This window comes from Alligator mississippiensis, chromosome 7 (assembly GCF_030867095.1).
Source record: "Alligator mississippiensis isolate rAllMis1 chromosome 7, rAllMis1, whole genome shotgun sequence".
Lineage (NCBI taxonomy): Eukaryota > Metazoa > Chordata > Crocodylia > Alligatoridae > Alligator > Alligator mississippiensis.
This window is the reverse complement of record NC_081830.1, coordinates 65515541-65542545: the sequence shown is the minus strand read 5'-3', so window position 1 is coordinate 65542545 and position 27005 is coordinate 65515541. Positions and strand designations below refer to the sequence as shown.

General features: G+C 42.6%; 1 protein-coding gene across 1 annotated transcript in view; it reads right to left on the bottom strand.

Annotated features, from left to right (window-relative positions):
- The window catches only part of KCNAB1 (potassium voltage-gated channel subfamily A regulatory beta subunit 1), a 323343-nt gene extending 317647 nt beyond the window's left edge, over positions 1 to 5696 (bottom strand). The window contains exons 1-2 of the mRNA XM_006275535.3: positions 5600 to 5696; positions 4231 to 4486 (exon numbers count right to left, since the gene is read on the bottom strand). Of these exons, the coding sequence (XP_006275597.1) occupies positions 4231 to 4472 (242 nt within the window). The 5' untranslated portion in view covers positions 4473 to 4486; positions 5600 to 5696. The remainder of the gene's footprint in view (positions 1 to 4230; positions 4487 to 5599) is intronic.
- Positions 5697 to 27005: the final 21309 nt, after the last annotated feature.

The following is a 27005-nucleotide window of genomic DNA, read 5'->3' as shown; positions in this document are numbered from 1 at the left end:
CTTCATCAGTTTAGAAAACATTTTAGACAAGTATGTGCAACGGTATTGTTAGGGCTGTCAATTCATTTTAGGAGCTCCTGTGTTCATTTAATGAACACAAAGCACTCAAATCAATTTAAGAATATCTATGCAGTGAGTTTTTAAACCAAGTTAATTAACTTGTGCCTTGTCTAAACACACACCTTGCACTGAATTCCTCTTTATTTTAAGCTGTAAAGATAATCAAGAAAAAAAACATGAAGGGTGATGATCTAGAAGATCTCTCTATGGAAAATACAAGAGAGACACTGAAATGGAAATCTAAGAGTTTCCTGCCCTTTCTGGAAGATTTACTGAATCAGTAGTGTAACTAGGGGTGGGCAAGAAGGGCACTGCCCTGGGTGCCAAGTTAGGAGGGGACCATAATCTCTCCTCTCACCCCCACAGAGTCTGTGACCCAAGCAAAAAGAGCAGCCCCCATAGCTTACTCATGTCAGGAACTCAGAAACAGTCCCTGGCTGCTGCTGCTGCTTTAAGAGCAACAGCTGGAGTGGGAAGAGCACAAGGCAGTGACAACATCTCAGCTCACAAATAACTCAGTTTAGGAGTTCCTGGCATGGGTAAGACTGTCACAGCCCTCTCTACTCTCCCACAGCATTTGCCCAGGGTGCCAACTGTGTTTGTTATGCCTTTGTACTGAATAGGTATAATGTGGTCCTTACACAAACCCTGTTTTCAAAGCTGGTCTGAGTTTTGCTCCAGCATGTGAAGGAGAAGAACACCTTTTGTAACCTAAGTTATGCGATATAAAATGGGTAAGTGAGGTTTACAGCGGCACAAAGTTCAGGAGGAATCTGCTGTTGGAATGACTTTCACTCCAAATAATTTGAAAACACAGACAGGTCACATCTGGACAGGCTGAGGCTGGTGGCAGGAATTGTTCCAACAGTTGCACTTGGCCCCAGATCCAGACTTAACAGACTGATACTTGCTGCTACACAGAATGAGTATCAAGGGACCAGTGGGTAAGCACAGCTTTGATGGGTGTTTCAAAGAGCACATCCAAGTTGTCATCTATGTAGGCACAAGCAGGTGGCCAGAACTGAGCAGGCCACCAGCAAGGAGCAAAACAGCATCTTTGCCAAGTGACTGTTTGCTCTCAGCCAGTCAGCTTTTTGTTTTTCTTGGCAGTAAAAATTAATAAAATTAAAAACAGATCCTGCTGCTGTTCTTCTCAGTTGTCTTCCCATCTGCAATATCTGGTAAGAACTTGCTACAAAATCCATTGCCAGGGGATGGGGGGGGGGGGGGGGGGCGGGGGGGAAGAAGGGAGAAGAGCTGCCAATACTCAAAAGTTATTCACACGTAGGTGGGAAGGCAAGGACAACAATAGGATATACATTCTTGTAGGATTCTGGGACTGCACCTTGACTTCGCATACTTATAGAGCTAATATAAGCTTACTTTACAAAGCATATTTCCAGGCAAATGCAGGAGTGCAACAAAAGTAGAGGATCCTTGCTCATCAATTTCAGAGAACTCAGAATATGAACATCTTGTTCAACCTCGTGAGATCACTTGGGCTAGGGATAGATATTATACATAAACTGGTTTAAGTGATCAGAAATTGGTTTAAACCTATAACAGAACAGATGTTCAGCACATATAAACCAGTTTGAAAATGGCTGAAACTGGTTTGAGATAAACCTGGTTGAATGTAGTATCAGACTTAACTGATTTGGCTCAAACTGGTGTATGCAGTGTCTGTCCCAGACCTCTTTGCTGGTTTAAGATAAACCAGACTCCCCCAGCATCCTGGCATGTTCTCTGGGCTGGGCAGGGCTTTCTTCTCCACAGCAGGGCTGGCCCCACCCCTGTGCTTCCTGGCTGCAGCTATAGAGACTGCGGGCTGCTTCCCCCCTCCCCATCACCACTCCCTGCTAAGCAGGAATTCCCGCCTCCCTCTACCTTGCTAAGGAGGTGTCTGTGTATTAGGTAGCAGAACACATGCTGGCTACCATCTGTGCTGAATCAACAGGTAGAATCAACAACTAGCTGGTATGTCCCTCTGTTTTCTTAATGGGGTCATAAACACTGAGTTAGGCGGTGATAAACACTGTTAACAATTTCCTACTGGGCTAATCATAGTGTCCTGCCAGGGCCTGGCCACATGCCCTCAGCTCAGTTCTGTAAAAGGAAGGGAGGGCTGTTCTAGTCTGGTTACAAAACTGATTTAGGTTAAACTAACCTGCAAAGTTTGAATCAATTCAAGCATTTTGAATGACTGTCCCTAGCCTTGAACTCATATCTATAGGGATTATACTTGCCTAAAAAAGTCAAAATTGGCAAGTTTCCTTCTCAAATTTGGTCACTTTTACATGGTTTTTCCATCTCCTTGTCCAGGTGTAGGCAACTTTTTCTGGCTATGGGCTGGAATGAACAACCCTGGGCCAGAAGCTAGTAAGTGCTAGGGCCTGCCCGTTGATGGTGCTTGTCCCTGTGATAGCATCAGGAGAGCCAACAGCCAAAGTCCCTGCTGCCAAAGCTCCACATCTGCAGGTAGGATGCAATAGTTTTGAAGGCTTGTTTCAGCCCACAGGCCATAGGTTGTCAGCCCATCCTAATTTATTACATCACGTTCACTAGAGAATGTGATGTGAAAAATATGATTAAAAAGGACTATATTTCATGTCATGTGAAATATGGAGAGGTTTCTGGACCAAGTGGTACAGACCTTGTAAAATGCAGATAATTAGCCTCAAAAGGAGGAGGTAAGATGAACCACAGTCATGCTATCAACCTCACTGGAATGAGGTTGCACTAGATGCCAGGGTTCAGTACTTGGACCAGTGCTTTTCAACATGTTCATTAATGTTTTGGATTTGAGTTTTAAATGCATACTGGCAAAGTTTGTGAATGACACCAAATTTTAGGGGAGTGCAGTCACATTGGAGGATAGGCTGGTGATACAGGCTGACCAGGACAGGTTCACAAGGTGGGTGGAACAAAACCTGCAGATGTTTAACACCAAGAAATGTAAAGTGCATCATCTGGGGAGAAATAATCCGCAACACACTTACAGACTTGGTGGTGCTACACTTGATAGCACCACAACTGAAAGAGACCTGGGGGTCATGATAGACCATAGAATGCACATAAGCCACCAATGCGATGCCATAGCCAGCAAAGCAAATAAGACACTGGCATGCATGAGTACACCTGTGCGGCCATGCACACCACACAGCTTAGAGGGAACATCGATGGTGAACAGACATTAAACAACATCAAGTCCTTACCTTTCAGACAAAAGCTCTGCCACTTGACTAGCAAGCAAAATAAACTCAGCCACAATGTTAATAAGTCATACAGAGGCCGTGTGTCTTCAAAAACTTCAACTGGCAGTTCTCATTTGGATTCAATTAGAGATGCACCCCATACTTAGCTGATGTATGCACTTGTACACCAAATCAGTAAGGGAAGACTGGATTTAAAAGATCTGTTATCTTAAAAACAGTTTAGCTGAAAACCAATCTATTTCCAAAATAAAAAGCCATTGTCTTGCTAGTACCACATAAAACAGAGCTGTTTATGGCATTTGTAAAAACAATTAAAATATGCCTCAATTTCACAGTTTACAGTATCCAAACCAAAGAGACACAAACAGATTTTTCTCTTTTTCCTTCCAAGGCCTATTTACAATCTGAATATTTCTTTAACAAGTGACGGTAGCTAAAAGGTGGCTGTAAACTCCTGTAATATATCAAAAAAGTCCTATAAATTCAGTAAAGAGGGACTGCAGAACAGTAGGTGACAACAGTTTCAAATGTCATTACCTTAAGTATCTACATGTATACTGAACCCACTACACTAAGCCTTCAAACAGGCAGCTAGGCAGTAAAAGTTCTTATGAAATGTGGATTAGCATTTTATCCTGGTCTATCTAATTTTTATTTTACTTGTCCAAGTTTTGCAAAGAAAACACTTCTCTCTCCTCTAGGAATTAGTTTATGCAATTGAGATGCAGGGTACGCTTTCCCTAGATAAATGCAGAATAAATGCATGCTTATATACATAATTTAGCACAAAATGTCTATAGTTTTTTTTAACAATATTCAAGACATATCATGTGAAATCTTGACACCATATTGTTCTACATTATAGAACTAAATTTGACCACGTTTCTCTATCACTTTGACTATGCAACAGTATTTCTACTTGACTCTGAAGATGATCTATGATGTATGAAAGTACCTGTATATCATTCCCGTCTCAGATTTGACAGTTTCCTGCAGTGACAATCCATGCATATGCAGAAACTTCTCTAGTTGCTTCAGTTCTACTGCTCCACTTAGCTTCCCTCCCCAGCATGTGGCTGGGGGGCAGATTTTAGGCACTGTGATTTTCCTTTTGCCCTTCAAAGGTGCCTCGCTGGATTTCTGCATATTTGGCTTATGGAGTGGGATATCCGTGCAGGGAGGCTTGTATAAATGCATGTTCCACAATACAGCTTGGCAAGAAAAAAAATAATTTTCAAGTCCAGTAAAACGCTTGAATTTTATGTTTTTGGTAGTTTCCACTTTAAGTTCTTCTGAAAGGGAAACCTGTTACTATTGTATTGCTAGGAGCAGTTAGGATTAGTTTAGTTTTGCCCGTCTCATAAGACCACAGAGCTATAAAAGCAGGGTTTTCCTCCCAGCTATTATGTGTCTCATTGCTCATTTTAATTGATGCCTGAGATGGATTCTGGCCAGGATCAGTGACCCTTTTCGTTAACTGAAACCTCTTATGGTCAAGGACTACAAGGAGCTGTGGAATGCCCCTAGGAATAAGATGCCAGCACTGTTTCCCATGTCTGATATTTAAAGTACAAAAAAATATTTGGTTCGGATTCAGGCCAAAGTTGATAAACACAAGTTCTCATAAGGTTCATTTCAGGCCCTAGGCTGAATGTTGTAATTCCCCTTAGTAAAATTAAGGTAGTCTCTCAAAGTATACTGGAGCTTCACACAACTTCAGTGAACTGGGCTGTCAATTTCTTTTACTGTCAAATGTCCTACGCATTCCTAGCAGTTAAAAAGAATAATTATTGACAGAGCTAGGGAGGGACCTAATGCCTGGTGTCTGTCATCAGACAAGAAGAGGTGAGAAACCGTGATAATTTGAGATAGAGGAAAAAGGATATGGGGGAGGAGCGGGGGGAAAGGAAGCTGAGGGGAGAAAGGAAGTATGTATGGAGGCCAGAGAGAACCAGAATAGGAAGGATACAAATATGGCAGTGCAGATAACAGGATCACAGGATCAGAACAGAGATCCCTGGTAGGAAGTACATAAATCTGAAGAGCTATTAGCAGTCTACTGGTCTGGATAACCTTCAATAAATCTGTGGACAAAACCACTGGTCTGGGGGGAAGTATCTATTGGATTACTCCTCCTAGGGAAGATGGCTAATCAGAGCTGCTGCATACAGTAAGGACCTTGTTACAAGGTAATTTTGGGTGGCTCCTGGAGCTCTCAGGCTAGGTACAGACAGTCAAAAAGCCTGAGGCTGAATTGGTTCAGTCTTTGCAGGTTAACTTAAGATGTACAGATTAAATTGAAACAGAAGTGAACAGACATTTACCTTCAATTCAAGAAATGCAGCCACTTGCCTGCAGTGGCTCAGGCCAGAGGCTACGAGGTGCTACAGCACAGCTCTCTGGATGTATGTTCACTTCCTCTTCCTGCTGCCCTCAAGGTCTCTGGGATTTGCAGTCCAGAATTATAGTAGCAGGACTCTGCAGGGTTGCTCATCACTTCCTCTTCTTTCTTCCAGGTGGCTCTGGGATTTGTAGTCCACAGTTGCAGCTAGCAGTAAGTTTGAGTGGGGGAAGAAATGTTGGACTGTTCTCCCTTGCCCCAGACCCCAGCTGGGATTTCCTGGTGTGGGGGGCAGTTTCCCCCCTGCCATCCCCTGCAGACTGGGCTGCATACCCAGCTGGGCTTGCCCCACCCATTCACTTGTCAGCCAGCCCTCACTGCTCTAGCTAGGAAGCAGAGGGGCAGAGCCAGCCCTGCTCTCTGCAGCAGACAGCACAGCCCAGGGGTGGAAAGCATGCTGGGATGCAGGCTAATTTAACTTGAACCAGGAAGGGGTCTGGGACAGAAGTTTCATAAACTGGTTTGAACAAATCAGTTAAGTCTGATACTACATTCAACCAGGTTTATCTTAAACCAGTTTCAGCCTTTTTGAAACTGGTTTATGTGTACTGAGCTTCTGTTCTCTTACAGATTTAAACCAGTTTCTGATCGTTTAAACTGGTTTATGTGTAATGTCTATCCCTGACCTTAACTTCTGGATTGTCCCTGTGTCCCTAGTTTTACACATTTGTTAGTCAGATCAAAGTTACACCACTCCAGGACAGGATTATCCTCTAGGCCACACCCACCCACCTCCCCTGCTAGCCCACATTGGGCCACTGCCCCCGCAACAGCACCCTTGATCCTGCTCATTGTCCCATGAACTGTCCCTTACTTGTGATGGTCTGCACTGACTGTCCAGGAGGAAAAGGCAGGTAAGGGTTAACCTCTCTGCCCCATGCCAGGCTTAGCCCAGAGAAGAGCAGCAGCCTGGCAGTGGGGTGGAAGGGAAGAGAGAACAGGCAGGTTAACCCTGTCCTGTCTGCTCCCCCGGGGAGAACAGGCACTACAAGGTGGGGGGAGGGGGACAGAATCCCAAGGGGCAGGGTGAAGCCCTGGGAGCTGGAGGGAAGTCCAGAATGGGAACGGGGGTATTATTACTCTTCACTCCTCCAGGTTTGAACATGCAACTGCTTCAAACTTGAGCTAGCACTAACACCAATCAACATTTGTGCGGTTTAGTGTCATTTGTAACAAGGCCCTAAGAGATCACTTAATCCCTCAGCCTATGGCACAGACAGGGCTGTGTCCCTGCATAGCAACAGTTTCTTGCCAACCCTGCAGGTCTGACTGGTGGTCTCCCACTCTAGCTTCACTCATCTATTTAGCTTGCCAGAGCTACACCATGCCCTGCAGAGGGGAGGGTCTTAGTTGGCATCTCCAGATTTTCTTGTAATCCAAATTAAAGGTTGGAATTTTTTATAGCAACTATGTGGCTAAATAAATACCAGCTTGTTCAAAAGACTGAGATTTATCTTTTTCTCAACACAGGCAGACCCCTAATTACAGGGCAAGTATGCTGGCAGTCCAGTAGTAGTACATGCAGAGGGTGGTCTGCTGCTGTTTAAATTTACAGGAGCTGTGAGTAGAGCTCCAGCTCAGCAGCTGGGTTTGCTACTCAGCCTATGGTAGCACTCTTGGGACTTACCTTGATTGATGCTTTAAATGGCTCTAAATCAGGGATTTTCAACCTTTTTTTCATTTGCAGACCCCCAAAAAAATGTTAAATGATGGTGCAGAACACTTGAAATTTCCAAATGGGAGGTGCTGACCCCTTTGAATTTTAAGACTGAGTATTCACATTTTTCATTGATCATGATCATCTTTCATGGACCCTTAGACATAGTCTCTAGATCACAGGTTGAAAACCACTGCTCTAAATCACCAGATAGCCAAACATCATACCAGCAGGCACTGTGCTTAAAGCATGTTTGTGTGTAAGGCAAAGGAAATAAATGGAAGGAATGGCTTGCTGGTCTAAACCTCAGATTTGCAATAACTAGATTAACTGGAATCAGACTGAAATCCTGTCAGCATTAATTCAGCTTTTCATCTTTCTGAGGTAGAAATGCTGAGCATTTTGCAGTATTTCTTTGCATGTACATGGCATATTTTAGGATAAATATGCCAAAAAAACCAAGGCCCCATCTGCTGTGCATGGATATTAAAGGTTCCATAACACTTTGACAGGAGTACGGTTTTGTCCTGCATCCTTTAAGTTACTCCTTGCCCTGCGTGGTTATAAAGAATGCAGCATCAGCTGTCAATCTTCTTCTATCCCACGAGCAACATTTCAGTGATGATATACCAGTTGCTTTAACACGTACAAACTACTAAGCATTTGTTCATCAGCAACAAAAAACTGTATGCATATTAGTTTTAAAGTAGGACATAAATTAAAAGGTAAGTGATGATTTTAGTGATACCTACTGCAAACAAATTGTAGTGTACTCGAGAATTCAGGTTGCTCCATAAAAGAGTTGTACCTTGATCCTATTGAAACTTATAGTTAATAAATACCAGCTCAATGAGGATGAACTGCTATACATGCTTACATTATCATTTCATAAAAATCACAGCTCTGCCATCCTTTATTACAACAACCCAACCTATTTTCTTACCCTCTTTCAGTCACTAATATATCCAGCAGAGTATGATTAGATAAACAGCCATGATGGATGCATCATGGACTCTGCTAATCCTTAAATCTTTCAAAGCAGATAAACAAAAGACTGATCTCAAAAGAGAACATATTTGAAAAGATTACGATTCAATGTCACAGAGGGTGATTTTTTTCATGGAAGTTGGGATTACTTCAATTATTCTCTTTCTGCAAACAGCAGTTGACTGAAGACCTGTGGAATTCAGATGACATTGTCAGCACCAGTTGCTGTAAGTCTTCAGCAACCTCTTATGTTCAGACGCAAGTAATTCTGGTGCAACTTTTATACAACATACTTAAAAATAGTTTTTGACCTTCTAAAAATCCAATTCATAGTCAAAGTTACAGTAAGTTCTCTTTACTGTTCTTCAAAAGGCACATAAAGAAATGCAGAGTTTTCCAGGAGCAGATTATTAATGGCAATTCAGATTGGCATGTGAGAGCCATTTGTAGGGGACGTACTTAACCTGATCCTTTTGCATTCTATGAAATTAGATTTCATGACAGGCAGAGGATTATGTTGATCATGATTCAAGTTAGTCACTGGCATTTTTCCTAAATACATGATTTAGCAATGGGCCTTATTCTTCCTACTGCTTGGTTAACACTCTCATGTAAAGCTGCATAGCAGCAGAGTGCAATTGGTTAGCATGTATAAAAACATGCATGTGCTTTATTACTATAATTTAAGAGTTTCATTCATATAAAATAACACGGAAAAACTGGAAATCCAGTGTACATCCCATTCACAAGTTAGTTTACTTCTATAGAGAGAACTGGATTACAATAAAAGATTACATACAAACTTCCATATTTGGATTCTGAAAGTTTCCCGCCCCAAACTTGGGCATCTAGACATGGTTTCACCACTGACCCTTATTGTTACAATGACTAAAGTAGCAGACTGTATTCAATCATCTAATTTTTTGGGAGGGAACTGAAACTGTGCTCTAGTACAGCAGTGTAAGAGTGATTGTAGCCATGATAGTCTAGAAAGTATATGAGAGGCAAGAATTTCATAAGGTGTTATCTTTTATCCCAACTATACAGTTGCTCCAGTAAAGTCTGTCTTGCATTCAAAAGCTCATATAACTTTATCCCAACTATGTATTTGGTCCAATAAAAATATCACCTTGAGAAATTCTTGCTTTCTAGTACAGCCCAGTTTTGGTGGCTTAGAAATTCAAATATATGCAATATATCCAAGGTCCAACTCCTGTGAGTTTTCATTGCTTTTATTCAATCAACATCAGTAATTATTCAGTGCCAACAGTTTAAGCTGTTTTCAAACTGCATGATATATATTTGTTTAAAAAAACAGAAGCCACAGAACATCCTCAGCTTGTTCCCAAAAGAACTTAAAAGCCAAAAAGAAGTCTCACTTTCTGGCCTGCCGTGTTTCTCCACCTCTTTTAGGACATGTCAAGACTGTATAAAATGTATCATTCTATACTTACATTTATTATTACACATACTTTCCTACAGTTAAACTGTGATAGACTCATCCACCTCTTCAATACCACACTATATCTGAACGACATTTACCCAGGGATAATCCCCTTTGTTCTTATCCCTAACTTCCCAAAAAGCCTTCCAACTTTAGTTTGTCAACATGATCTGATGGGCCTGGGTCTGTAGTCCTTAACATTAAAAATTACATGAAGCATCAGTCTAGAGATTATTGCTGCAAACAATACTAGAAGCTCAGGTTTTGCAAAATAACTCTGCCTATCTTGTTACCTAAATCTTGAATGTTTAGCTATAAAATAGAACATGATCACCAATTTGTTTTAAAGCATTTTGCATACCACACATCTGAAAAAGGCAGTGATTTAAACCCACCGATTTGTCTGCGCATTCTTATGACATACAGTCTGCTACTAATATTTTAGTAATACTGAATATGTTAATCTGTTTTCCTTTCATCTACTGTCTACTTTCAGCTTTTGTACCAAGCTGTGTTCTTAATTCCAGTTCCACTGTGGAAACGGGCTTCAATGGGCTTCTCGTACAACATTTTCCTTTGGGTTTTTGGGTTACATGCCGGGCTGTCCAGTCCAGCTTCAATACATTTGTCAGACAAGAGACTGGAAAATATCCCCCTGGAAACTGTCCTATATTCAGAGATGGATGAGACAGAAAGAAAGAAAATGCTCAGTAGAATTATTACCAGAGTTAGAGACCACTCAGTGTTTAAAGGTAACAAAACATTGCTCTGATCGTATTGTGATACCCAAGCTGACAACATGAGATAGTCCATGATCCTAAGCCAAATTTACTTCTAAATGTGAAATGATATTAGTGCAAATAATGAGAACCTGATCCCCATATTTTGGAAGTTTATAAATTCTCAAATTAAAGCCATTTTAGTGAATATAAGAGGGGGGAAAGATTCCCTTTTTTCTCAAAAGTGGTTTGTTTTTGAGCTGGCATTCATCCCACTTCTTGACAAACTGAGTCAACATCCCCCCCAGGGGCTGACAGGTGTTCTCGTTTAATATTCTCATGTTGCCTACATAATTCTTACACGTTAGCAGTATGTTTTCAACTAAACTCAAATGAAATCATAGACAAGATACCTGATGAAAAATAAATTTAACGATTCAACAGTTTGGGTTTTTCCCCCCTTTCTGTTCTGAAAGGTTTTGGTGACCAATAAGCAATTACATTAAATATAAAAAAAAAGTATAAAGTGATTAGAGGTGTTATTTCAGAATACTATGTCAGAGAACAAAAACAGAGACAGACAAAAAAAAGCTTTTAAGTTTGTTTTGTGAATTGTAATGCATGTTTGAAATCTCTTTGGAAGAAGAATGAAGTTTAGCAATCTTACCTGTGTGGCATTCCGGTGGTATATGCTACTGTATGTTCATAGGATAATTCACATATATTTAAATACCAGTTCATCTCAAGTTCTCGCATGAGTGCCAGTCTCCGGGCCCTTTGCTGCATCTGACCTGTAGCATTGAGTCTATTGTCTTTGCTAGTTTCAGAAGAGGTTTTTGGAGCTCTGTCTCTATTCCCTAAAGACAGGACAGATTGTTTCCTTAGCCTGGAGGTCTCATCAGGACCTCTACTCCCCACTGATCCAGTGCGTGCTGCAATCATTCTTGTGACTTGCCTCTCTGCAAGTGAACCACCACCTAGCACTAAGTCACTGTCCTCAAATCTTTTCAACTGATTTTCAGTGAGCACTTTCCTCCCTCTATAACCTTATCCTGGTCACAACGCTGTAATCAGATATGCATCCACAGAGCTTAGCTAGAAAGAAAAGCTGTAACCTTTTCATGGGAACATCTGTAACAGCTTCCTACCTGTTGACATTACTTGATTACAAAGAAAGGGATTGAAAATTCCAAATAAATAGTATTTTGTACAGGTCTTAAAACATATTATGCAGTATTACATGGCAAGAAAGGCTTTGTTTGATTTAAATAGATAATACTCAAAAAAACAAGCTCACCTGCATGTAGTTTTATCTAAGTGCTCTTGCCAAGTGTACGGAAAATTAACATCTAGTTTAAGACAGTTTTAATCAATTTAGACCCTACTTGTGCAAAAATCCTACACACATGCTTAACTAGATATGGAAAGGCTGAAGTAACTAGGGTTCTTTAATCTGGAGAAGAGAAGAGAAGAGAAGATGCGGGGGGGGAGGAGTGGATTTGATGAACAGCCTTCAAATACCTGAAGGATGATTACAGAGAGGATGAAGATGGGCTTTTCTCCATGCCCATAGGGGACAGGACTAGAAGGAATGACCTCAGGCTGCAGCAGGGGAAACTTAGGTTGGAGATTAGGAAGAACTTTCTGCTTATGACTATGAGGGTGTTAAAGCACTGGAACAGGTTACCTAGAGAAGGCGTGGAGTCTCCATCCTTGGAAGTTTTTGAGAGTGGGTTGGACAGACACTTGGCTGGAATGGTTTAGTCTGTGACAATCCTACCCTGAGCAGGAGTCTGGACTGGATGACCTTGTGAGGTCCCTTCCAACCACACTTTCCCATGATCCTACACCTGGATTGGGTCTATTGAGCACTGGCGAGGTGTCACCTGGAGTACTGTGTCTAGCTTTGAGTCCCACATTTCAAAAAGAATGTAGACCCTGAAAGAGCTGTGGTTATTTAGTCTGGAAAAGAGGAAACTGGGTGGAGGGCGTGGAATTTGATAACAGTCTTCAAATACCTAAAGGGTAATTACAGAGAGGATGGACATAGGCTTTTCTCTGCGGCTGTAGGGGACAAGACCAGGAGCAATGGCCTTGAGCTTTAGCATAGGAAATTCAGGTTAGAGATTAGAAGGAACTTTCTAATTATGAGGGTGGTCGTGGAACAGGCTGCCCAGAGAAGCTGTGGAATCTCTACCCTCAGAAGTTTTCAAGAGCACATTAGACAGACACTCAACTGGAGTGGTTTAGTCAGGGACTAAAGCCCTGCCTTGAGAAGGGTCTGGACAAGATGATCTTGTAAGGTCCCTTCCAGCCCTATTTTCTAACGATCCTATGATGTACTGTGAATACCCATACTCTCACTGATGGAGCAATTTATAGTATTACATATGTATATACATTTTTTACAGGGCAGGGCTTTGAAGTTTTACTATTTATGATTATTCCTATGTAAGTATGAAATCAAATCTTACCAAAAAACGTTAATCAACCTCTGGTTCCATTTGCTTCTTACCCATTTTAGAAATTTCCATTCTTTATCAATGGAATTTTGAAGCTCACCTTTGGACAAAACACAAGAGAAGGTTTTTCTTTTTAATGATTTGTATTCAATACAAGTAGATTGTTGTACTTTAATAAGTATTGTATATATAAATATTGTACTTTGAAAGAATGGACACCAGAGCTGGATAGATTTCCTTCTCAGTTTTGAGAAGGAAGTGCTGGCACAGAGTTTTAAGTGTAGCATGTTATCAATACATCTTAATTATGAAACTTACTTTATGAAGTCCTAAAAATATCCCTGTTTGAAAAGTTATGAACATGTTAGACAAATGCTAGTTTTCTCACTGTGTCTGAAGGACAGAAACACTTACCACTAAGCCAACTTCCTACATTTGACATATTATGTTAGGTTTTTAAAGAAAATGTTTGAAAAATAACTGACAGTGGGTAGAGGCTCGTTTTGCCTAGAGTCAGACTCACATCAGTATGGATGGCTGTGGAGCTGTATCGGTGGTACCGCTATTGAAAATCATATGGTATCATTCCCTAAGAAAGCAGAGAGATACTGTTTTAGAATAAGGACACTCCTTGATTGCTTAAAGTTTGCCTCAATCCTGTTTCTTCAGAGTGGCCTTTTGCCATTCTAACCACTTGCTACTGAAAACTTGGTAGAAATAGATAAAAAGTGTATTCCTTTTCTATCATCATCATTCTGCTAACCAGGGATCCTGGTTTTCTCTGTCGAAAATTTTTTTCGCAAATTCTCCGATTAAACCCCCCCAAATCTGTTATTAAAATTAAAAGCCCCCTGCAGCCCCTCCCAGCCCTGCTGGTGCCCCTCACTTGACACCCAACTGCCCCCCAGCCCTGCTGGTGCCCCTTACTCACCCCCAAAGCCATCCCAACCCTGCTGGTACCCCTCACTGCCCCCACAAACAGATCCACACCCTACTCATGCCTCTTGCCTCCACCCAAAGCCCCTGCCCCCTGGCCCTGACAGAGGGGGCCTCCAGTTGCCAGGGCCATGGGGCCACAGCCACAAGTCTGCAGCCCCCTGCCCCCAACAGCAGGCAGCTGCAGCAGAAGCAGCATGGAGCTGGCTCCCCTACTGCTGCTGCCTGCTTTGGTGGGGGCATTCTAGCTGCTTTTTCCGGTACAACATATTTCCCTCCCAAGCACAGTAGCCACGATATATGGGCTGTTGCAGTGATCTAGAAAATTGCCGTTAACTCCTCCTAAACATAGAATCTTTAAGACCAACTTTGAAGTAATATCCCTGTTCAAGAGTTCTGCGTTAAACTCTATAATGCTTTTCCATAAAAAGCTTCCAGTGACTTCAGCGGGCTTTGGATCAGTTCTCAGTTTTCTAAAAAAGTACATTAAAAAATAGCTTCAAGTTGCAAATACTTGGTTACAAACCTAACAAGATTCTTTTCATTTTTTCATTTGGAAGTTGGCTACTCACGGTCAACACAAGTTGGCATCATTTGGGTTTTCATATTTTCCATTTCGTTAAACACATAACAATGTTGTTTGTTCCCAAATGCAGTAGAGACCTTAAAAAGTAATGATCACTACAAAAATAAATAAATAAATAAATAAATCATAGCATATGCTTATAATTACTTCCTCTTTAAACAGGGCATTGTTCATTGTATAAAAGACTGCTGTGTAAAGATGTGCTCTCTGAACATGTCCATTTAACTAGGCAATGTGCTAGCAGGTAAAAATCTCTCAAGTGAAAACATCCTATCAGCCAGGTAAGATTAGCCCATACCAACCTTTAAAAAATTCACAACAGATAACTTTGCTCCTAGAAAGGTAATCCAACAGTCTTTAAATATTGATACCTGGACTCTGCAGCACTATTCAAAACACTTCGGTTTATCAACCAAAACAATAATAGCTCATTTATAAACCACATACTATTCTACATGCTTAAACAAAGCTAGCTTCTCTTTCATTCAGCTTAGCCACTTGGGAGTCACACGAACAAGCGAAGGAGCTTGAAGAAAGGTTGTAGCCAAAAGATGCTGAGGCTACCTTTCTTGCCTTGTAATACTAAATAGTACATTTAAGAGCTGTCAGATGCAAAGTCAAGACATTTCTCTTTTAAGTATGCCAAATGACCCTGCTTGTAGAACTTGTCTCTCCTAATTGTTGTTCCCAAATCAGCTGTTGACTCACTGTATAATCTTAAGCAACATTGGGGCAGCTGACCCCAGTTTGCCTACTTGAGGCATTGTGGGGCTTAATTTTACCTATTGTTCAGTGCTCCAAAGTATTGGATAAATCAAACTCATAAGGGCTTTGTTATTAGGAGTGCTGTTGGGCAAAATATGGAAAGGCAAGAAAGAGAGGCAGGTTTCTTTCAGGGGAAGAAATGGAGGGAACCAGAATGTATGCCCATGGAAACCCTTGTAGTGGGAGGCACTGAAGGAAAACACAGACTGCAGCAAAGGAATACATTTATGCTCAGTTCATAGGCTGCTAGAAAGTGTCTGCAATGCTGAAGCAGGTCAGTATTCTATGGTGCTCTGCAACACAATAGTCTTAAGTTGCTGTAAATATGTGAGCTTGAAACAGTCATTTCAAGGACATATAGACCAGGCACAGACATTATATTTTTACTGGTACAAGTGGTTGGAAACTGGTCTATACACATAACAGAACAGAAGTTTGACACAGACAGAAGTTTAAAAGTGACAGGGCCAGGTCTAAAATTCCTCCCTCCCTCTCTACTCCCCCACCAAAGGGTGAATGCATTTCTGTTTGCTACCAAGCTGAACTATACCACTTCTAGGAAACTGTATAACTTAGAATGATTTTGCCTTGGGCTTCTTGAATGTCTGTATGTAGTCATAGATAACAATGAGTAAATTCCTTATAAACCTACACATCTGTCTGTTGTAAGAGAGCCTTAGCAAAGCGAGTCATGACTTTTGGGTAACTTATTTCCCACTAACAACAGACATTGCCATTGCAGCATGAGCCAACACCAAGATACACAGCTTAGATTGTAACCAAGGAGTTATTTGCTAGAAAAGAGGTCAGCCAAGAGGAACCTGAATTGAGCTGCATTAAGCAAAATACAGCTTCACACCTGAGTTCAGACTGTTACTCCTCATCACAGATTTTTGAAAGCTAGAAAAAAACATGATTGTAATCTAGCAGACTCTATCCAATACCTCTGCATATTACAGGTTACATTTCACCACCATGGTGAATTTATCAAAATATTTTTTTAGAAGGGCATCCAATCTTGATTTAGAGTCTCCAAGTGATGAGGGATTCAGTTGTTCAGTAAGTTATTCCAGCGGCTAATTAATTCCTTTCACTGTATTAAAAATTGACACTGGACAAATTCCAGCTCAAAATAAGGAGCATTGTTAGCCACTAGATTGACTTGTTCCTTTATTGGCAAGGCTACACAGCCCTCTGCTATTGAGATTTTCTCCTCATCTGATTACTAATACATATATGAGGTCATTTCTAAACCTTCCCTTTATGAAGCTTAAAGGATTGAACTTTATATATATGCTGCAAGGCAGGTTTTCCAGGCTCTGAATTATTCTCATAGCTCTTTTTGGAACCTTTCCAACTTGACATCTCTCTCTCTTCCCCTCTCCTTCCCGCTTTTATTTTTTACACAAGCAGGGATATCAAAACTGGACAAAGAATTCCTGCAATGGCCTCAAAGCCATACAAAGGAAATATTGTTTTATAACTTAGTTGGCCTTTACTTCTTACACATCTATGGACATCATTTGTTGTCTTGACCAGAGTATGAACATACAATACTGACTCTGCCATGACATCAAAGTCTTTTCCATGTCTCTAGTTTCTAAAATATAGTCCCACACCTTTGAGAGCAATTTAATTTATTTGTTGCTAAATGTAATGCCTCAAATGTAGCTGTATTAATATGTGTAAACTGGGGATATGTACAAGTGTTGGGTTTCTACTGGGAGAATTGCAGCTTCAACTAGGAGGAAGTGGTTCCTGAGAGAGTTTCTCCTGAGAGAATGAACATATGTACACTTAACTTTCCAACAAAAATCACAGCACTGTCCTCCAGCATATTTCAGTGTGCACTGCTCCATAGGGATGTGCAAAACAGCAGTGTTCCATTCTGACTTCAGTTTCGAGGTCCGGACAGAACAGTGGGTTGTATTAAATTTCATTTCAAGTTGAAACAGTGAGGCTGTCTTGACGTTTCACCTGACCATTGCGCTGGGAAAAGGAACTCAGCCCAGCTGGGCTGAGTTCCTTTCCCCAGCCTGATGGTAAGGCTGGGGTTGGGAGCTCAGCTCAGCTGGGCTGAGTTCCCATTCCCCGCACTAGATTGGGCTGGGGATGAGCTGAGTTCTCATCCCCAGCCCAATCTAGCCCCAGGGATGGGAAGTCAGCCCAGCTGAGTTGAGTTCCCATCCCTGGCACTAGATTGGGCAGGGGACAGGGAGATCAGTCCAGCTGGGCTGACTTCCAGTCCCCGATGCAATGGTCAAAACGTTTCGACTTTCAAAACATTTCAACTAGCCTTGTTTCATTTCAAAGCTGTTTCGCAGCCCTTTGTTTTGTTTTGATTTAGCTGTTTTGACCTCGAAATGAGTCGAAACAATGTCGAAACGAAATAGCCAGTGAAATTTCACACAGCCCTACTGCTCCAACTTCCTCCCTCTCCTATCCCCACCCCAGCTTGGGAGACAAGCCCGTGACTTGGGCTGAACTCCACTGCTCTAGCCAAGCACAGAGCAATCCCCACTCCCTGGCTAACTTGGAGCTGGGAAAGCCTAGCCCTTTACACCAGACTTGCCCTGTGCTCCAAGGATGCAGGAAGACAGAGTGCCAAGGTATCTGTCCTTGCACATAAGCCAGACCCTTCTCTCCCTCAATGTTGCTATTCTATTGCAAGCTACTGGATTAGATATTGGCATGCCTGCAATTAAGAGAGGAGACGTACTCTGGTCTTCTCTCGCAAAGCGTCACAGCAGGACAGATTGTAAGCAGGAGCTCTCCAGGTGGTCATGACCCCTGGGGCAACCACCCAATCGCCTGTGCACTCTCCAGCAGCCGGGGGAGCTCGCAGCACATGCTGAAATGCATTAACAGTGATCTTCTGGCTGTGGACCATTCTAATGCTTGTACGGTGTTCTCCCAGTAGGCTTTCCTACCACAGGAATAAAACCATACAGCTTCTTGAGGCTTATTTGAACATTTGTAAGCACCCCCAGTACCACCCATATTCACAAAGGAAAACACCTATCATTGCATGTTTTAACCCCTCCCCTACTCCCTTTCCACATGTGCCATGACATTATAAATCAAGTTGAAAAATACATTTCAACTCATAGAAGCAAAGTTAGGTTAGTCTAAAATGCTTAGCACACAAAAAAAGGCCTAAATGGTACCTTGTAGGCTGACAAAAGCTTTCATCTGTGTTATCTTCTATTTATCAAAGTAATTGAACCCTCCCCCAAAGACAGCTTAATTAATGCATTTAATTGTTTGCAAGTGGTTTGCCCTGTTCTGATGACATCTGAAGATAGTGATGTATATTCCATTGGCTGGCTGCCCAAAAACTGAGAACTCTGCCCTGCAGTACTTGGTTGGCATCAACAAGCTCTCATTCCTCTCCAAATGATTTACAGGTGGGTGAAATGACTTATTTTCTTGCTTTTCACAGTGATAAGCATTGTGCATTCTTCCTGTAACTACTGAATTAGAAGGGTAAGTAGGATAAGGCCCTGTCTATTCCTCTACCACTGTTGTTTGTAGATGCAGCAGTAGAATACCAATGTAAACAAAAAGTAATAGCCACCTATCATTACAGATCACTGGTATATTTTGTACAGCATGTAAAATATATGGTTTGTTAGCAGTTTTTAACAGTAAGCAACACTTATATAGCACCTTCTAAGCCAAAACATATTTTTGAATTTTAAGACTTAATCCTGTCCCATGAAATAAAAATCTCATAAAGAATAATGTAGTGGAGCCTCATTTTACCCACTTTTGAATAGTGAGATTAAGTGATTTGTATAGAACTACCAAAAGGGTCTATGACTGTTCAGAAAGCCTCTAAACACTGAGGTTCCCCTTAAGTATCTACAATGCTTGGCAGATTTCCTATGACACAAGATACAGTGAAAGACTGAGATACAGTCTAGGCACTTATTACACACCAGTAGAGTTGGTTAGATTCCAGAATTTCCATTTGGCAAAAAATCCTGGGTTTTTTGGTTTTTTTTAGGAAGTCATTCAAGATTTTCCCCTAAACAGACATCTGGGGGTGGCAGGGTGGGGAGGGGGGGGCAATCTATTTAGGACTTTCATAATATTTTGTTGCTTTTCAATTTTGTTTCAAGTCATTTTTATTGCAATGTACCATATATTTAATACACCATAATTCCCTAAATCCCAAGATAAGTTCCCCCCCCAATTTAACATATGGGGGAAAAGCCTCTCATCTTGGATTCAAATACAGAGAGCAGGGGGAGGGAAGGTGGCTGCTATAGTTCCAATGCTGGCCCTAGCTCAGGGGTTTAACCACTGCCCCCAACCCACTCTCCCCGCCCCCCATCACCCTTCCACCTGCCCCCCGCACCTGTCCCCTTCTAGGCTACCACTTACCCTCCAGCTGCCTACCGCTACTGTAATCACTGCTGTGTGGCTGGCCCAGGACCAGAGTAACTATGTGTTCCACACCTGAGGCTGGTGCTAGAACCAAAGGGTAAAGTCATGGGTGGGGAAAAGGTGGTGGCAGGGTGTAAGCAACAAGGTTGGCAGGTAGAGAGGGGCAGATGCTAGGGAGTATGAGCACCATGGACAGTCTGATAGGGGGAAGAGGCTTCTGGGGGGCAGGCCCCAGGGCATGGGGCAAATGGTGGGAGGGGACAGGCAGCAGGGAGCAAAGGGCAGGGGTGAGGCCACTTGACTTCTACACAGTCTACCTCCCCCCCTACCTACCCTGCTACAGTGTGGGGGGGGGTGGAGACAAATTTAAGACCCCCCTCCAATAATTAGATTCTATACATGGAAAAGTAGAATACTTATAATTAGTTTCCACATATGGAAAAATTATTGGAGGGTTATCTTAAATTCAAAGTCATCTTTGGTCTTTTTCCTTGGCATTTGGGGGTCGGATTCGATAATCTATTGAGGTCCCTTCCAACCCTAACATCTATGAATCTATGTTTAGTTTTTAAGGATTTTTTTTAAACGCTTTCAAATGAGCCTGCTCTAGGTTGCATTCTAAGTGCTAACCCACAGCAAAGGGTAGCCGGCAATTTTGTCACCCCAGAAGCATGCCGACACAAGGAATTGGGATCTTCTCCTTCCCTTCCTTGTCTAAGTCTAGGCCATTAGCAAATTGCTGTCACTCCAACTTTGTCTCATGTCTCTTGGGCTAGGAAGAGATGTTGCATTTGTCAATGGACAAGTTGTGCTTGTATTTGTCCCAGAACAGAAATGTCTCAGGATTGGAATATATACACACATTGCCTCTCTAATCAAGGTTTAATGAATGGCTGAACAAAGTGCTAATTTTCTGCCAGTGATTCAATTATGTGACCCCAAGATTACCATACAGATGCACTTTGCAACTTGCCAGGATAAACTATTAGTACTTCTCATCCTGTGAATTATTTTTTAGGATTTATTCCGGGATAATAGGGATCTAGGCTGTAGCCATGTTGGTCTAAGCACAGAGGCAGACAAACTCTTTGGGTAGAAGCAATATCTTTTATTAGGCCAACTAAATAGTTGCAAAAAAAGTTATTTGCAACTTTTAGACGCACACGTCACACATTAGGCAAAAAAAAGAAAAGAAATAGAAATGTCTCTTTTGAGCCTGAAAGCTTGCAAATAACTTTTTTTTGCAACTATTTAGTTGGTCTAATAAAAGATATCGCTTCTACCCAGAGTTTGTCTGCCTCCCAGGATAAGAGGCATGGATATATAAACTATTGCGCTTTGTCCTGGAATAAAATGTTTGTCTTGGAAGGAACCATGACATCTACTTGTAGCCTTGCTTAAGATAGCCAGGGACAGAGACAAGTCTGCATCAACTCTATACTCCACCCCCTTTGAAAAGGTGAGACACACTGTTCCTTGCCCCTCCAAGTGCAGGTTCTACAGCTAGGTAGCCTATACAGAACCCTAAAGCCTCACATCTCCCTAACATGCCTTCGTGAGCACACCACCCAGGTCAAACTCTAGACCTTGAATTGGAACGTCATAATTTTGGAGATACGCATTTAGTGCTGAACATACTAGACAGACAATGACAGAGACTGATGCCAACTGGAGGACAGCTTGCCTCCTCAGCTGCAGCAAATCTATCCACAAGGCCATGTAACAATGAAATCTAGGCAAACAGTACTTTGACAAGTGGCCTTTAGTTCATTACAAATGTTTTCCAGCACTATCGTGTTCTTTTTGGCTTGCAACACCTCTAAATGAGCTCATTTGTTAAATAGACAGTGAATTATACATGCTGCAGCATCAACTAGCCATAAATGAAGCAGAATCTCATTTAGAAAGCAAGTGTTCAGGATCCAAAACTGCTCGCATTCAAATCACTGAATACCAAGCAAGTGGCTCAGGTGCTAAGAGTCTAAGTAGCCCTGCACATCAGCTATACCCTTTCCTCTTTGCTCAAGAAAGATAACATTTTCCCCAAAAATTAATCCTTTCAACATGGAAGTTACAAGCAGTTGCCTTCCAGGGACTAAAACTACCAGTTTCCTCATGGAGTCTTCCACTGCTGTTCCACAGGGAATTTTTACAGGATTGACCGCACCTGGCAGCTAGCACAGTGCTACATACACCCAGTCATCCTGTGTCTGTCTACAAAGTACTTTTAATTGAGTCCTCAGTGTAAACCTCTGATAGCTATATTACTAAAGAGGATTTCCTGTGGTCTTTATACATTCCCTTATATCAGTCTTCCAATGGATACATTACTCTACTGAAAAAATATACCTGGCCTGAAATAGAATTTTTTCTTCCCTGAACTTCTGTTTAACACAATATACACTTGCCAGGAGAGCTAACTTCAAACCAGACCATTGTACCAAGTGTTTTCAAGTTCAGACAATGAACTACTAGTATGAGCCAGTGCCCAAACCCTGGGAAAACTAGATATCTTCACAGGACACCATTTAGAGGCAATACTTCCCCACTCACAAGGGCTGGGTCACAAGGAAAACTCTACAAGGAGAAGGGGAAAGACATACTGCATGAATTTAGGAACACAGCAGTAACAAATCAATAGTATCTGTAGATGCATTATGTGAAACTCCCGTCCCATGGAGTATCTTAGCAAATTGAATTGCATTTCTTCATTCAGGGTGTGAGTATCCAATAAGGGAGGATTCCCTCCTCCCTGGCATCACACTCACTCTTTGTTGTCCAAGATAAGCAGTGTCTGAAGCTCAGGTCAGTGCATGTGCAGCACCTAAGAGAAATGCTGTTTCAACTGGCCCAGGAAACCTCACTACCCACCCCAGCTGTACTAAGCAGAGCTGCATTGACTGCTGAGTCAGAGGGCTTCTCACCCAAGTTCCTCAGCTGTCCCCCTGCCCGCTTCAGCAAAAGCCACAGCTTGCTTGTGAAGCCATTTTCTGCTTATGGCACCCACTTTCCAGAGTCTTCAGCAAGAAACCAGTTGTCTGCAGAACTCTGAGCGGAGCCTCTCCCATCTGCAAAGCACTCCCCTCGGCAGGTGGGAAAACACCCTCCTGTTTGTCCAAGCTGCACTCACTCCCAGGTGTGCCAAGCTGCAAACCCTCACCTTTGGCCTTTTACTGTTTGATAGAGATAATAGTGTTTTACCCCAAACTTAAACCATAATTAAATTTGCCCAGAATGTCCCCAGCTGTCACATAACTGTAATATAAATGAGGCCATACAGCGATGTTACTATGACATGGTGCTTTAGTACTACCAAAGCATGGTGCCAGGTGTGCTCTAACCACTAGGCAGGAGTGTATCCATAAGTAATGTTGCCATATTGAAGCCTTCCATTTTGTATACTCTTGATAAATATTAATTGGAACAAGGTCTTGAGTCACAGGGCATAAGCACCCCCAATTGGGTTAGGGACAGACATTCAAAAAGACTGAGCCTAAATTGATTCAGCCTTTGCATGTTAGTCTAAGCTGCAGAGGGCCCAGCTCAGCCCCACCAAGTGGCTGCCTTAGCCAGGGTTGAGTGAGGCCAGGCCAGGCTGGGCCATGGGGCCAGGGCCACCACTGGCAGCTGCTACCCACACCCTGGCTGGGCCGGGCTGGGGAGCACCAGAGGAGCCTCCCCTCTCCGCCCCGTGGTGGCAGGGAGCAGGGGAAGGAGGAGGGGGAAGAGTTCCCCGGCAGCACTGAAGACAGCCCCACCTTGGGGTGGGGGTAGTGTCCCCCACTGGGGCTGGGGCTGGGGAGGGGGAGCAGCAGTCCATCTCCCGTGTCCCACAGAGCCCCCTTTCCCCTCACTAGGGGGAAGAGGAGGAGGGGGAAGAGCCCCCCTTCCTACCCTGTGGGACAACAGCCCCAGCATGGCCCTGTTAAGGTGAAAGGGGAAGGGAGAAGGGTTCATTCCTGCCTCCTCCCTTCCCTGCAGCTGGGGCCTGCCACCCCCAGGGGCCCCCACCGCAACTCCCTCCCCTCTGCTCCCCACTGACAGGCAGACCCTGGCTGCGGTGGGGAAGGAGGGAAGAATTAATCACCTCTCTCCTCCCCATAGGCCATGCATAGGGAGGGAGCAGGGGGGGCACGATTGGCCACTGGGAGATCCCCCCAGTCAGCGATCAGCTGCTGGTGCCCTCCCAGACTCAGGAGGCACCAGTCGCCATGCTGCTCACTTTGACTTAATGAGGCCATGCTGCCTGGTGTCTCCATGTCCCATCCCTGCTCTGGCTAGCAGAGCAGAGCCCCTCCCAGAGAGCATGCTGGGAGTCTGGTTTATCTTAAACCAGCAAGGAGTCTGGGACAGACATTGCATAAACCATTCTGAGCCAAATCAGTTAAGTCTGATACTACATTCAACCAGGTTTTCCTCAAACCAGTTTCAGCCATTTTCAAACTGGTTTATGTGCACAAAACGTCTGTTCTGCTACAGGTTTAACCCAGTTTCTGATCACTTAAACTGGTTTATGCATAATGTCTGTCACTAGCCATGTTGCTGTACATCATATGCTCTGAGGCAACTGCCCACACACACAATCTTAGCCCCATGAAAATGAAAACTAACCTGCGGTAGCTGAGCTGTCTTTTATGAAAGGGTGAACTCACAGCCTAGTTTTCATGTATCAGCTAATGTGAATGGGCACACGGGCTGATGACTCTTCACCTTCTTTCACCGTGTGTAAATGTGTGTGCATTCCAGGTTTGTGCCCAAGCCACAGGGCTCCCCAATCAGTCTCTTTGGCCCCAAAAATATTTAATTAGTTACATAAAATGAAATTGCTCCACCAAGAAAGATTGAGAGACCAAACTAGAGACAAACTCTATGACCCTAGGGTGGCCATCATAGAGGACATTCTGGTTTTCTTCAAGAGAAAAGTAGAGGACAGAAAGGCATCCAGTTTCGTATCAATAGAGGACAGAGGACAACAGGACTGTCCTCTATGATGGCTACCCTAGGCTGGGCACTTACCTGGGATGTGGAAAATAATGAATATTTAATTATTTATATGAAAAAGAACAGCTCCTACAGGAGAGGGGAAATGAGGTACGGAGGGTGAGAAGAAAATATCTTGAAACCTGAAAAGAAATCCATGAATATGAAAATCACTTCCTGTACAACTCTAATCTGGGCCGCTCCTTTCCTTTCAGTTTCAGACCTCAGGCCCTCTGTCAATGTATTTAAGCATTTTACTTTCAGAGGTCAAAACATGCCTAGTTTCCTTTGTTTTCAGCCTCTGAGCTGCCAAGTAACACAAAACTGTTCAAAGAAAAGACTGTAGGGAGCTCCTATACTGCAGAGTGGCACAAGCAGCTTGAAAGAGGTACCTACATCCGGCTGCTGTATGTCAAGGCTTATTTAAGTAGGTACTAGGACAATCCTCAAAACACATTTTTTTTCACTTGAATGCCTACTGCTATTGAAGCTGTCAGAGTCCATTGCATGGTATCACTTCTGGAGCTTATCCGTTCTGCTCCTCCAGCCACCCAAGTGTGTGAAGAAATTACACTGGAGAGTGATGCAAGATATTTCTTTTCCCTCTGGGAACAAGTTCATGTCCTTTGCAACACTCATAATTTGCTGACTTGAGGCAGTGAGGGACTGATCTCAGGACCCCACTTCAGACACTCATCTGGCAGCTGCATGCAGTCTTATCAGACTTGACTGAAAAAACTACAACAGTTATTTATTGGAGAGCAAATTTCTAGATTCCATTTTTTCTTTTTGCACGTCACCCTTAGAAAGTCAAACAGAATATTTTAATTTAGCAAATCGGTTTAACTTTAACAAATCATTTAGCAATTGTTTTAACTTTAACTAATTGCTTTTTAAATCCATTCCTTTGCTCAGACCTTGAGTGCCGGAAGGAATTTTTACAGCAGTTTAAAGAACGCCTAGTGGAAATGTTGTCGGACTAACTGCATCTGTAGCAATTACAAAGAACAAGGAGCTCTCTGAGATTTTAACTCTGAATATTAAATCAACTTATCCCAGAACTGAACTGTCAGTTTATATTAAAAAAACAAACAAACAAACCCCACACTTTTAACATTTTAATTGGTGGTTATGAATCAAAGAAGGGGAGATGCCAGTGCCTGTACCCTTTTTTGCTTTTTTAGGATGTGTGAAGAAAGCCTTACAGACTTGTTTGAGTTTTTCTTGCTATTCATTTTGAGACTTGTCTACACTTGGAAATCTATTGAAACAGCTATCTGGAATATTAATTCTGTAGAAGCCTAGTGTGAATGCTCTTATTCTATAAGAGCATTCACATGGGGAATTACTATTGCAAAATAACTATTCCAGAATACTGGTAATTATTCCAGAATAGCTATTTCAATACATTTCCAATTGTACACAGGACTGTAGAAATATCAGGCATGTCAGGTTTGATATTGGCTAGTGTTTCAGTTATTTTCTGGAAAATCTAGACATGGGACTTGGTAGTTCTCTTAGCCTTTAATTCAAAAGGTGGCAACACTGAATACTTTTTAAAAATAGCTTATCATTCACTTATTCTAGGAGTTGACTTGAACAGGTATCAACAAAATCAAACAGAAGAATTTGAAGAACATGAAGAAGACATAAACCCTCTGAGTAAGCTTTCACACCATTCTCATAATCCTGCTAAGTTTGCCACCACCAGTCAAACACCTGTTTTTTTTTCCAGACAATCTTTAATGAGGCAAACAAGTAGCACCCTGTTGTCCCTAGTTAATAGCAACATATGGGTGCCTTGGTGCTGTGCTGCTTCTAAGGGTACATGCACATGTTGATTTTACCCTATCTACAATCACACAGCTTTAAGCCACATGATCACAGGTTGGGCAAGGTGTGTGCTGATGTTCACTAGTGCCAGAACCCACATTGGGAACCCAATCTAATTATGCTGGAGTTGGGGGAGGGGTGGGTAGGATCAAGAGGTGGGTGCTGTTAGTGGATTTGTAGAAGAGTTTGGTGTGTCTGCAAGAGGATTGTCTGTCCTGGGGGTGGGAGGTCAAGGAGGTTAAATGTAGCCCAGTCAGGGCTAAGGCAGGGGCAGGAAAAGTCCAGCCTGAGGCCCTGGGCTGCAGTCCAAATGTGTGCAGACATTTGGTAGATCAGGCTAACCCAGGGGTGGACAAAATACGGCTTGTGGGGCCCCTAAACATTTTAGAAAATTAATATTTATCTGCTTCTGACTTCCTGTCAAAGATGACAGGAGCCAGGGGCAGTAGGACCCAGGGGAAGCCAGCAGGAACCAGCAGCCCATCCCCACCTCTCCCCAGCCATATCCCTGCTTTCCTGCCTGCACACTGCTCCAGCTGCATGGCCCAACTGTGGGAGCACGGGACTC